Here is a 13,639-nt window from a genome sequence, read left to right as displayed (position 1 = left end):
AGATGCCTGGCCAGCCCTTCCCCTCCTGCTGTTCAGAAGAATGATTTCTTCCTGAGTTGCAAATCCATTCCCTAGGCAGATTAAATATTTACGAAGTACTTAAAGAACCCTTCTCTGCATTTGAACATGAAAATAAAAACGCTTGTTCATTTCAGCATGTAAAAACGCCCCCCTTCCCCAGTAAAGGGCTATGAGTTTAACTCCTGTCAGTTCTGTGACCTGAGAAAAACAGGAGTGGGGGACAGTTGGGTGTCACCTAAGCACAGAGTCCTGAGTCGCGTGTGGACACACAAGTAAACGTAAAAGTTCTCGGAAGCTGCCAGCGAATGCCAAAGTTTTGTATTATTTCCTCTGGGCTTAGAGGCGAAATGAGACTCAAAGAGCTTACCTTTTAAGCATTAAGCTGTTTCACCACCACACTATGTCTTATTGCATAAAGACATCGTATTTCCTATCTATTAACATGTTATTTTGCATTTGCTCATTAGGGTTTTTTTTTTTTTTTGAATTTACTTTAACATAAAGGTTCCATGTATTGTATTCCTAAATAAAAACAGCATCAAAATCTTTTTGCAACTCCCCAAACACAGTTACGGAATAATGATCTTATGCTAAAAACTGTAAAACGCAATTTGTGCCGTGCCCCATTTACTACAAAATCACTACGAACAATGCATTGTGTACAGTGTATTGCCCCAGGGAGACTGAATCAGCTGAAGAAATGAATAAGGAACACTGCCTTGGATATCAGCTAACTCTGCTTCAGCGCTTTTAAAAACTATTTGTTATGATATTCCTTCCTGTCAAGCACATAATACGATTTCCTCAATAAAACCCAACCATTGCTGTAATTCCAGTTTCCCTCATTTTCTACTTTTTGAAGCACTAAATATTTAAACAACGCGGACCTGCAAGTCTCCAGCCAGTCATCAGATCCACAGGCCTCCTCGCCTAAGGTACGGCAAGGATGTAAGGATCCAGACAGGGGACCATTATGTCATACCGACAGACACAGTGGCAGTTCCTGGGGTGCTTACCTGTCCACAAGCCAGGCCCATTCCTCTCTCTCCCATGCCGTGAGGACATGACAAATTTAACTCCAGGGCATCTGCTCCAGAAGCCTGTAAGGTACCCCCCAAAAATGAGAGAAAAGGCAAAACTTTATTCAGAGATCAAGATGCATTCCTCATTGACCACCAAGATCACATCTTCTAAACTGGAATACTGATTTCACCATAGTTTCCTCCTCAAGTACATGCTGTCTCTGGGGCTAAATTGCAGACAGCAACAACAAAGCATGGATCGAGAGTTTGAAAGTTGTAACTTGCTGCTCCATATGCATTCTATTTCATCTTTGTAATTCACATAACCTTAATTTTTAATTAAAATCTATTTAATATGTCTGTGGTATTCATGTGGGTCTCTATATGAGTGGGCACTGTACACATTTAGAAGTCAGAAGCCAACATGCAGGAGATCACTCTCTCCTTCCACTGTTTGGGATCAAGGTTGTAGGGCTTGGTGATAAGTACCTTGACTCCCAAGACCCATCTCACAGCTCCCAACCCTCACAATCTCTGTGTTATTGCACTATGTATCTATGGCAGGAGAAATGAAACTCATTGTGCTCAATGGCAGGGCTGGCTGTTAGATGAGATAATAGAAATTTGAACGCATTCTGTTAGGGACCATATTGTATCTTTCCTATGCAGCTTCTCCTCTGTAGAAACAACTCTTAATAATTCTGGATGATTGATGACGGAAAGAGTCCTGTAAAGAAAAATGTAGTTAGATACCTACAATGAATGAGTGGAATTAAAGTGTCCTAAACTAAAAGTCAATTTCATCATATTTAAAAACAGCTTATTCCAAGAGGCATAAGCTATTGGTTATCTTATTAGACTTCAATAACTGTGAGTTCTAATTTAAATTATTTATACTTTAATACATAGATACTTTTAAAATGTAGAGAACAGTTCAGAATACTTGGAGCATCTTAAAATTTGTGGAATGTTTACTGGGAAATATTTTAAATACCTTTTAGGGGCTGGGAAGATGGCTCAGTGGGTGTGATGATTTGAAAGTTAATAGTCCAAACAGAGAGGCACTATAAGGAGGTGTGGTCTTGTTGGAGTTGTGCTGTTGTTGGAGGAAGTACGTCACTGTGGAGGTGGGCTTTGAGGTCCCATATATGCTCAAGATACAGCCCAGTGTCTCAGTTCACTTCTTGTTGCCTGCCTATCAAGATGGAGGACTTTCGGCTTCAGTACCATGTCCTGCATGCTGCCATGTCCCCACCATGATGATAATGGACTAAACCTCTGTAACTGTAATCTACTACATTAAGTGTTTTCCTTTATAAGAGTTGCTGTGATCATAGTGTCTCTTCATAGCAATAGAAACTCCAGCTAAGGCAGCAGGTAAGAATATTTGTTATTCAAGCATGAGAACCTGGGTTTGAATTCAGCATGGAATGTAAAATTCTGGTAAGGCTTTGTGTGCCTGTCACCCTATTGTTGGGAGAGGACAGAGATGGGCATCTTTAGAGGAACTTTCCATCTAATGAAAGACCCTGCCTTAAAGGAATAGAAGATGACACATGATTTCCCTTCTGGTCTCTGCATGAAAAAATGGCAACTACACTCACATGCATAACACACACACACACACACACACACACCTTTTAAAATTTAATACAGTAACTCAGGGGTTATAGGACACATATATTAAATGTGCCAAGTTTTTCATTATTTACCCACTTCTAGAATCTAACAGTAAGTTTGTAGTTAGAGGCTTGAATAGAATTCAAAAATAAAATCACATATGTATTGCCTCACAGAAAGGCCTTTATTAAAAAAAATTGACTATTTACTAAACATACCAGGTTGTTCTTTAAGTCAAAAGCTGTTTCCTCAATATTTCTCCTTACTTCCTAATTATTTTTTTCTGTTTCACAAATTTCAAGAGTGATCATAACAAACTGAATTTTAGTTATTTCTCAGCTGATTTTCTTGCCCATCTTCGTTCATTAGTGCACCTGCATTCTCTTCTGTGCATTTGTGAAGGTCCATTTGATCATTTCCCATGTTTTCAAACATGGACACATTATGCGGCTTTGCTACCGTAACCCAATTTGGAAATGCTTCCTATTACATAACAATGACTGTAAATCATGCTGTTTTCTTCCTGCTGGCTTTCAGTGAGTATAGAAAGGACCCTGCCAATGGCTTCTGAATTTGGCTGAAAAGGATTGGGGCAGTTTCAGGCCAGTCAGTGAGCCTTCCTAGTCTGCAAATGGATAAGTCTAAAGTGCAAGGAATGTGATCTATCCCAAATTCATGCCATATGGGAATCATCCACTTAATTTAGATTGGGCATTGGAATTGTATATGGCAGTGCAATAGTACTTTCTGTAGTTACTTAGGGTATTTCCTTTAGACTGATTTATTTAGAAATTGGTAGCAATTCACTGTCACTTTAGGTTAACAGATCTTTAGGGGCACTTTACACATATTTATATTATGCATATGTCTTTGCAAACTGACAGTTAACCAGTGTGGTAGACGATGACAGCTAAAGCTAATTGAGTACATTCCATATGCAAGGGTATTTTACTAAACCTTTTGTTTTTATCTTACTTTGGTTCTCAAACAACTCCAAAAGCTAAGACATATCATCATGCCCATTTTATGGTTGAAAAGCCAAACATAAAAGAATCAAATGACCCATTGCAAAGCATCTTGAAAGTAGACCCTCTGACTTATTCAGTGATTTTTATCAATGGGTGAATTATTATCAACTTGCTAGGAATCGTTTGTTCCTTAAGTAAAATACAAATACCACATCTTGTCTTTCATTTTCAGGGTCCAGATTTCACACTGCTAGGTAAAATCATGTATATATGTGATGTAAAAGTAGATACAAAGTTTATAAAAGAGTGAAGAGGACCTGTAGTAGGGAGCTGCGGGCCTGCTTTTCATCCTGCCCGGCTCCTGCACGGCTAGCTTTACACCAGAAATAATTACACGGAAATTGTATTCTTTTAATCACTGCCTGGCCCTTTAGCTCTAGCCCTTACTGGCTAATTCTCATATCCCGATCAACCCATCTGGAATAATCTGTGTAGCACCAGTCTTACCGGGAAAGATTCAGCATGTCTGACCTGGTGGCTGGCTGCATCGCGTCTGCTCTGGAGAGGAGAGCATGGCGTCTGTCTCTCAGAGGAGCTGCACTGCATCTGAGCTCACTTCCTCTTCCTCCCAGCATTCTATTCTGTCTATTCCACCCACCTAAGGGATGGCCTATCAAATGGGCCAAGGCAGTTTGTTTATTGACAAATGACCTTCCTCCATCAAGGACCCTCAGGAACAGGGAGGCGAATAAGAAGAGGGAGGGAGGTATGAGGGGAACAAGGGCAAAGCACATTATAGACGTGCACGCAATCCCCTTATAAATCCAGTACTATGGAAACTGGAAATGCATCAATCAAGAGCCATGTAGAACACCTCCTGGTGATAGTGATGTCACCAATGTGGAAGTCATGGAAAGCATTTCTTGTGCATCAGAGAATGTGTAGTGACAGAGCCAGGGCTTGAATGTTCTGGGGGGCTTTCCTGTTCATTGATTCTGTCTCCATTCACATCCCAGTGTGTACAAGCATAGTGTGTCGGTCATGGATGTGAGGCTATCTAGTAGACACACACGTGGAGACACAAAGAGAAAGAAGTCATTTGTTCCCCACCTAGGAGTACTGCACTGGGCTAAGAAAACATCATCTTTCAGCATCCTTATGGTTTCAGAACGGCTGTTCAAATAACAATTTGTAAACACCTATAACATAGTCTTATTTGAGAATAATTATTTAAATTTCCCAGATAACATACATGTGTACCTATGACCAAAACACACATAATAGAGGCCTTAGAATGAGTATTTAGGCCTTAAAAATTGCAGTGAGGCTGCTCTGGGTGACACCCAGGGCCTGAAGAATTTCATTTTACCTCTGAATATTTCTGTCACAGGGCTTGACCATCTTCAAGGGAGTCTATTTCCAAACAGCCACAGACATTCAAAAAAGCCTTAATTCCTGAGTTAGAATGAAATGTTAAAGAAACTGGAACTGGTCTAACATTGGTGAACATTCCAACTCCTGTTGGTCACAAAGATTTTAATGACTTAACCCAGAATGCACCTATCTTACTTAAAAAGGAGTGTGGAAAAGGAAAAGACAAAGGGGGTGGGGACAAGGGAAAACATTCATGGCTGGAGGAATAGCTAAACTCCAGATTTGAAATGTGTTAGAGAGGCTCTCTGCTAAGATTTAAGGTCTGTTCCGTAAGAGAAAACAGGCCTGGGACTGCGAACCTAGCTCCAGACCCATGGCTGGAGAGGCCCTAAGCCTCCGTCATGGAGCCACTACTATAAATCAGCTTAATGGACATGATATAAAACTGTTCCCTAAATTTGGATTTCTCTACCCACAGTGCAGCTCTTTGATCTTATCAGAGAAGTTTCTTTTGGACACTGGCTCACTCAGAAACTCACTACTGGACAAAGAGGAGGGGATGTGTGCCTACGGAGTGCTCAGCCACCAACAGGAAGTTTGTATCGCAGCCCCTCTTCAAGGCTCAGGGGACGTAAAGAAAGAGGAGGCAGACGGAGTGTGAGAGCCAGGGGTCAAGGGGGATCAGAGTAAAACAGCATCTCCTGGACAGCCCAGTGCAGCGACGCTCATAAACCTGCAGAAGCTGGGGTTGCCTGTGCAAGATTAGCACAGCCGACTTTCCAGCACGGGCTGGAAGAGTTCTCCATCTCCCACTCTAACTGAGGACCTCTGGACAGTTGGTGGCCTCTGAAGGAAGGAGAATGAAGCCTCTCTCTCTCTCTCTCTCTCTCTCTCTCTCTCTCTCAGATGTGGTTGATTCTTTGTAGACTAACCATATTTCAGTGGATGGCCTTATGCACAGAGTCTGTATACTTCCTCACATCTGATGGTTTTGCTCACCTCCCAGACACACACTCTCAAAGCCCTAGTCCCTATTGTTGTCAGCATATTTACTGTACTAGCGCCCACAGTCTTCTTTTATATGAAACCCAGGAATACTCAGCTTGCATTGTCCCTGTTCAAACAAGAGCTCAGGGAGCTCTGGTCTTCATTCCAGTTCTGGGTTTGGATGAATGCCATGATGTCTGACTGCCCAGAGGGGTCCAGCACATATTCAACGGTCTTATAAGATTTCACCAATAGAAACTGTAGGCAAGAAGGATCAGCCTTTTTTTCCTCTTCTCTAAGTTCTGTGGTAGGAAGGATGATCTCTAGAGCTCTCTTTGATCTGCTCTGTTTCCGCGGGAAGCTTTTGCTGGCTCTCTAATGCACCTTTCTATATTCACTTTCTCTCCTACTCTAGTTCATCTTGTCCACACTGTTACTGCTCAGAGGTTGCATCCTTCAATCAGGCCTTTTCTCATTATGTATGACTCAACCTCTATTTTCTAGGCTAATATATATTAAGAAAGAAATGGATTCCAGTACCGTTAAAATGTATTCAAGATCTGCTTAAGATCTAATACTGGCAGCCTTCAGTAATGGCTCAATTTGCCGTGTATCTGATTACATACTTAAGCTCTGAGCTCATCCATGGGGCCGAGATGACACTTGCTCACCTGTTTGGCTACCCAGGAAATTTACATACAGTTCATGCTTGTGTTTACAAGTAAAAGTCCTTTAGCACGAAATGAAGATAATCAATCAATATCCCAATAAATATAGACTTTATCCCAAACCAAGAACAGAGAGAGTTACCTACTACCGAGCTCACTAAGAATTTCACTATGCTGTAAAAACTCTAAAAAAGTAGTTTCTTTGTTTAATAAATATGGCTAAGCTTGAAAAGGAGAAAGTATCAGAAGGTATTTTAAGTGTGAGTTCTCTATAGTTAGAATTAAAAAAAAAAGATCGATTTTGGTTTTGTTTCATTTGCAAGAGAAATCGTATCAAGCAAAGGAGGTTGACAAATAAGAGAGTCTGGGCACATGATGTCCTTGAGATGGGGCATTTAGTTCAACTTACTGCATTATTTAAATATATCTGATGTTGTGACCCAACTATGGCAGGAGCATGGACAAACATGTCTGTGTTGAGGCTCATTTTTAAAGCTACTCACATGCTCTTAAAAGTCTAAGCTACACAGTAAAATGATATACTAGGATCCAAAGAAACAAAGAAAAGCTATGTCTCTGTATTGGCTATTTTTCCAATGCTGTGACCAAACACCTAAAAAGATGCAACTTAACAGAACACTTGTTGACAGTCAAGTTTCACAGTTCCAATTATAAAGTCAACCCACCTTAAGGAGAAAATACATGGAAACATACATATGCCACATCCAGCCACTTGCTACCCCTAAAAGTGTTGGCACAGTAGTGTAGTACATGATTCCTGATGCCACTCACAAGAATTATTCCTGTTAGATGGTAGAGTAACTTTGGATGGAAAATATTAAATATATGTTTTGAAGAGTGGGTTCATAAAAACAAAAGTAGTGATTGGTTCTCTTTTTCCTTTAAATACAGTTATTATGTATATGAGTATGGGCAGGCATGGACATGCCACAGTGTGTGTGGAGATCAAAGAACAAATTGATAGGAAGTCTGTTCCCTCCTTGCACCATGTAGGTCAGGTCATCAAGATTGGTGGCAAGCACCTTTACCCAAGGAACTTGCTTGCAGGTTCAAAGTAATTCATTCAAAAGAATAACTCACTAAAAAGAAAGATGAAAAAAACAACCACAACAAACAAACAAACAAAAAAACAGGCAGCTTTAATCCCAGAACTTGAAGAGAGAGGCCAGCCTGGTCTACAGAAGGAGTTCCAGGACAGGCTTCCAAGCTACAGAGGAAAAAAAAAAAAAAAAAAAAAAAAAAAAAAAAGCAATATGAAGTTGGGAAGGTGACGTGAAAGGGGTCTCAGGGAGGATCCTAAGTTGGAGAGAGGTGAATATAATCTAAATAATCATATAAATGTATAAAATTATCAAAGAATGAGTAAAACATTACATTAAAATGGTATTGGTTGTGTATAGCATGCATTGTGATTGAATCCTGCTGATCGTTGCTGCCCTGCTACCTCCATGGGGATGCAAAGGCCTTTGGGTATTCTCCTCATGCTAAACCTAGGATAGCCTAACCTTACAAGAAGCATGTTGGTTTCATTGACAGTATATATGATTTTTCCTTCTTGACATGCATATCACTCTCCTATGGAGATACGACAGATTGTTCTGACTTGATAGAAAGCAGACTCTTTTCTCTTGTCTCTGGTATACAGTAGTGAGAGAACAAGAATAAATAAAAGAGAAATTAAAGAAGAAGATGGAATGTGATAATTTGCTAATATGCCCATAATTACAGCCTTTTGGCTTTTGTAAGTAAACTCTCCCACTTAAAAATTAATGTTCATTACTGAAGGAAATAATTTTTAAAAGTATTTTATTCTTGTAGAAAAGCAGAGAAGCACGCAGCATGATAAAGCCATTTATCATAGTCAGCTTAAAATTGGCAAAGCTCATGCCAAGCACGGGCTCTGTGGAAGATTTCATGGTCAATTAGGTAAATACATGTATAAAATGGACCCAGCACAGAAGATCACGGAGCCAATTACAGATCATGTTTAATTTCACCCCCTAAGTCCCAGAAGCAATTTTTCCCTTCACAGTTTTAAAAATACCCAAGTAAAATGTACAATCAACATATCTGAACACTATGGAGAACATGATGATATTTTGTAATGTCAGGTCAATTACTTCAAAAGTCTTCCTAGGTTCAGTCTTCAGTGTGGCTGAGAGCTTCTCAAGACCTCCAGCCGGGAGGGTCTCACCCAGGTTGCCTGACAGAATGATGGACATAAGTGTATTTCTTTAAGGGTATATTTTTCTATTTGGAATACAAACCCGAGGCCCATGGTTAGTGTTTGCTTTTGCGTGAGGTTCAGTTTATACTGGGGCATGCAGGCCGACGAGTGTGCCATTCAGCAACATTCCATCCTAGCGCTTTGCTTTCTGCATGCCGGCATTCAAACGAGAACAGTATTAAATGAACCTTTTATATTTTAAATATTCAAGACTTTTATATTCAGAATCTCTCCTCTTACTGTCAAACTAGTTTGCCTAAAGGCAAGGTAAGATCAAGGTAGACTCTCAGAGGTAGAATTAAATTTTATCATGGCATCCATCATAATATGCTGTTTGCTTAATATGCAAATGGAGAGTCTATGGATTCGTAGAATAACGGGATTTGGGTACCCTGTGAAATCCAAGGGACTGCTTTTATAGAATAGATTCCTCTTAAATTTACATTTCCATCATTTAAATGAAAACACATGGTAAACAATTTATAATAAAAATGCTTTAACTTACATTTTCAATTCAATTTTACTTCTACTGTATTATTTCTAGTGGCAGCTCTTTACTTAAAACTAATAAAAATGAGAGTGCGTGAATAAAATAAATATAAACTGAAGACGTTTTTACCTCAGCCATTTTGGAGAGTTCCATCCAGTCATTTTTGTTGTAGCTGCACATGATGCTGGCGATCAGGATCTTTACAGAGAAAGAGAGAACAGGCGGTCAAGCGGTGTCCCTGCTTTGCACACGCACTAGCATATATGTACACACACTTACAACGACAAGCTGCATTATAAAAATTAGTTTTCAATTTGTTGAAAGAGAAATAGCACCAGAAAAGACAGCATGCCACAGTAAATCACCAGATAATATGTGTGACAGCCTTCTCAATCACTGTCAAAGGGCACTTGAACAGGTGTCTGAACATGTATGTCCATGTACATGCAGCCATGTATGAGTGTTCACATGTGTACTGTGCACGCGTATGGAAGCATGCATGCACATGCATGTAGATTCATGATTGTGGGGGACTTGTGGAGGTTAGATAACTTTGTGTGGATTCCTCGGTGACAATTCTCCATTTTTTTCTCTCTATTTTTGAGATAATATTTTTTCACTAGGACAGCAATTTAACTAGTTTGGCTGGGCAGTAGTACCAGGGATTGATTCTCTTGTCTCTACTTCCGGGACACTGAGGTAAGAAGTACAAGCTACCACTCCTAAGACTTCATGTCCTTTCTAGGGACTGAACTCTGGTGCTTAGGTTTGTTTGGCAAGCACTTCACTAACCGAACAATATCCCAGTGCCAATTTCCTTAACTTCATTGAGTCACAATATTCTCACTCCTCAAACAGATTACAATATTGATTTTGTCATGTCAGAAAGTAACAGTGGGAATTACATAACATCATCTGTAAATGTGTGCAAATTTCTACCATGCTGTTGAAATGCATATTACCATAATTACCAGAAAAGTAAGAAAGATTTGAAGGTACGGGAAAGAAAAATATAATGTTCCCTTCAATAATAACATAAAACATTATAGTTAATACAATTTCATATATTTCTTGTGAACTGTAGTTTTAAATTATATTAAATGACTTTACATTGCATTGAATTTCAGCATGCCTATGATTTAAGCTTTATGTTAATCCATCAGTAGAGTATCCATGGCAGTAGTAGTCACCAGTGTCTACGCCAAGGGCAGGATGCCTAGGTTGGAATCCTGATTCTACCATCTTTGCTTGCTACCTTGAGTGATAGCACTAGTACAATTAAAAAAAATAATTCAAAAAATTATTTCCTTGGATCATCTCGCCCACCTAGTAGAATCAAGCGTTTCCTGATAACAATGCAAGTGACTAACAGGCAGTCCAGGACCGACGTTACCCCAGCCCACTAGATTTCTATTATTTGATAGAGAGATGGACCTAATTGCTGGTTTAAGTCAGAATTGCCTTATTTTGTAATAGGAATGGAGATGAATTAGAGGTTTGTCTATGTGAATAAACATTAGTACAAATTTCCTCAGCAACCCTGAACTTCAATTATAGTACATAACTTTCTCATAGTTTCTAACATGTCTCGTCAGTCCAGTACTTACCTTCCATTCATATTGGAGGGTGCACTTCTTACCATCCAGTCATATTGGATGGCGTGCTTCTTTAGCTGTATTGTACATTGTATAACTTAATATATTCTACTTAAGTTTCTTAGTAGACTCTTTTCAGTATCATTTTTACTACTTGAAGTTTCTATTGCATCATTATCACAGAGAGTATTGTCCTGGACATGGAGAGCCACAGTATTATTAAATAGATTCTTATGGATACAGAGGTTGGATGTAGCCCATGTGAGCTTCTCACTGGTATGAGGGTAGTTGATTATAGATGGGATCTGTATATTCTTCCTTTTGGGCAGGTTTTAATAGCCTTTTAAGTAGACGTGCAACTTTTTAAAAATTTTTCTATCTTCTTGTCCCCTAAAGATTGAAAGTACCCTGAGCTGGGAAAATCACAGCGATTTGTTGGTTACACTTGTCATCAACGTCCTACCACAAAAGTAAAAAAGTATTGTTACTGGTCCCTAAACTAGAGAGTAGATGTGTTGAGAGTGGCTAGTGACCACTGATCTCTCTTCTTTTATCCACCTCCTGGTTCTCCTTTCATTGACTTTACCAGTACAGGTAGAGTGGACAGAGGAAAGTGGGAACGGGGACATAACCAAGAACAGAAGAAAGTCCTGCTGCAGATACCTGCCAGACCATGAATGTGTCTGCACTTATAAATATTGCTCTTCCAATGAACGTCATACTTTGACTTTTAACAACTGATGTCTATAAAACAAATATCATCCTGTTTGAAACAATTTGATGAGCAGTATCTTTTTCACAGTGAAGTAAAAAGAAAACCTAACTTCATAAATGATTTAAAAGCAGGGTTATTAGGGCTGGGCTATTTAGGTTAAAAGAGTGCTAACTTAGCACGGGTAGAGTCCTGGATTCACATTCATAAAGCAACATAATTAGTTTAAACATTCTCAGTATTTGTATCTAAAGCCAAATACCTTTCTAAGCCATACTTGTAAAGGTATGGCACTTCACAGATACCACAGTGGCTTCAAAATTATCTAAACTTTCATTAAAACAGACCCGTGGTTTCCAGAATTAAGCTAAAAGGTATTCACTCTAAAAGGAGATAGAGCATAATTTAATCTTTCTTTGATGATTAAAAAGTCCTTTAGTGTTTTGCTTGACTCAGTTTTTTAATCAAGTAAAAGAGGACAGGCTATTTTGCTTCCTATGAGAAAAGCGAACTGATGGATATTGCATATGATGAAGAATCATGCCACGCTACCAGAAATGAATATTCACTGAGACATATTCCTAATCAAAGTTTCACTTAATTTAAGTCATTCCCAGAGCTCTTTTTTTTGTAGTTCATATTTTAAAACATTATTGAACGAGGTGATACATAACAGTCAAACACTACACAATATTTGGACTTTTTGCCTACCCTGTATTCTATGAGACACACTCTGGTAGGAATTTCTGCCTGTACCAAACAAGACAGGAACATACAAATTCACTTCCTACTGTGGCAACTGTTAAATAAGACAGTAGTCTACACAATAAGACATAGTCTTTCTTCATTCAACATTCAACCAATCTTTTCCAAGTCTGTACTATATGCCACTAATTGCTCTTACATGGAAGTAACACTGAACAAGTAAAAGATCCTTGTCACCCCAGGTAAAAAGATGCATCCCTTCAGCAACTGCGAGGTCAGGATTATTGTGATGAAGGCAATAAAAGAGGAAAATGTGGCAGGATCATGGGGTGGGCACAGTCACAACAGATGGGCATTCGTCACGAGCTCTTTGCATTGAGAGCAGAGCGATGAGAAGGCTCCTTACTCTGAAAGATGGAATGGGAGAGGGACTTGAATGGGGGAGGGGGAGGGAAATGGGAGGCGGTGGCGGGGAGGAGGCAGAAATCTTTAGTAAAGAAATAAATTAATTAATTAAAAAAAATAAAAATGCAGGCCCAACCTCACACCACAAGAGAATGTAGATTCATGCAGGGAGGGATTCCTCCAGAGTCTAAGATGTGAAGGTGTGATTAATTGTGAAGAATTCTGCTGAGAGTTTATGGTATAAAACAGTTTGAGATTGTAACATTCCACCCTTCAGGGAAGCTCCTTGAGCAGGAAGGTAAATAATTCAAAAAGGTCTCAGGAAATCCCTGAAACTGACCAGATTCATTAGGCCCCTCCCCACCAGAGTAGGCAATAATAAAAAGTAAGCAATCTGAGTGCCCCTGCCAGACAAAGAAGCTAAGCTGTTAAGACTCTCCCTCCAACAAGCTAACCTACAAGGGAGACTGAGATCAGAGCAGCTGCTTGGATGAAGCAGAAACCAGCAGTTTCCTAGAAGAGCTTTAGACCAACTGAGTCATTTGGAGAAGACATTCTTCAACCTGCTAGGCTGCCTATAGGATGTACAGTGTGCTCCAGGTTCCCAGAGTTTGTAAAACTGCCTCCCTGCTGGGGTGGTACTGGTGATGTAACTGACTTTTAGTAATTTCTGCTCCTGTAAGTATCTCCTCACCCATGTTTCTCTATGTAATACCAATAAAACTTATTGGACTTAGGTGGCATCCACGTCCTCTATTTGGAGTGAGTGAGCATGTATGTGGTGTCTCCCCAGGAAAAGCTTTGTCATACAACAACAAAACAAA

General features: G+C 39.5%; 1 protein-coding gene across 1 annotated transcript in view; it reads right to left on the bottom strand.

Annotated features, from left to right (window-relative positions):
- The window catches only part of Dpyd (dihydropyrimidine dehydrogenase), a 764,880-nt gene that overhangs the window by 272,813 nt on the left and 478,428 nt on the right, over nt 1–13,639 (bottom strand). The window contains exons 15-16 of the mRNA XM_057794113.1: nt 9,528–9,596; nt 1,038–1,121 (exon numbers count right to left, since the gene is read on the bottom strand). Coding sequence (XP_057650096.1) covers nt 1,038–1,121; nt 9,528–9,596 — 153 coding nt within the window. The remainder of the gene's footprint in view (nt 1–1,037; nt 1,122–9,527; nt 9,597–13,639) is intronic.

The sequence above is a fragment of the Chionomys nivalis genome, chromosome 18 (genome assembly GCF_950005125.1).
Source record: "Chionomys nivalis chromosome 18, mChiNiv1.1, whole genome shotgun sequence".
NCBI classification, from domain to species: Eukaryota; Metazoa; Chordata; class Mammalia; order Rodentia; family Cricetidae; genus Chionomys; species Chionomys nivalis.
This window is presented reverse-complemented; position numbering and strand designations above follow the sequence as displayed.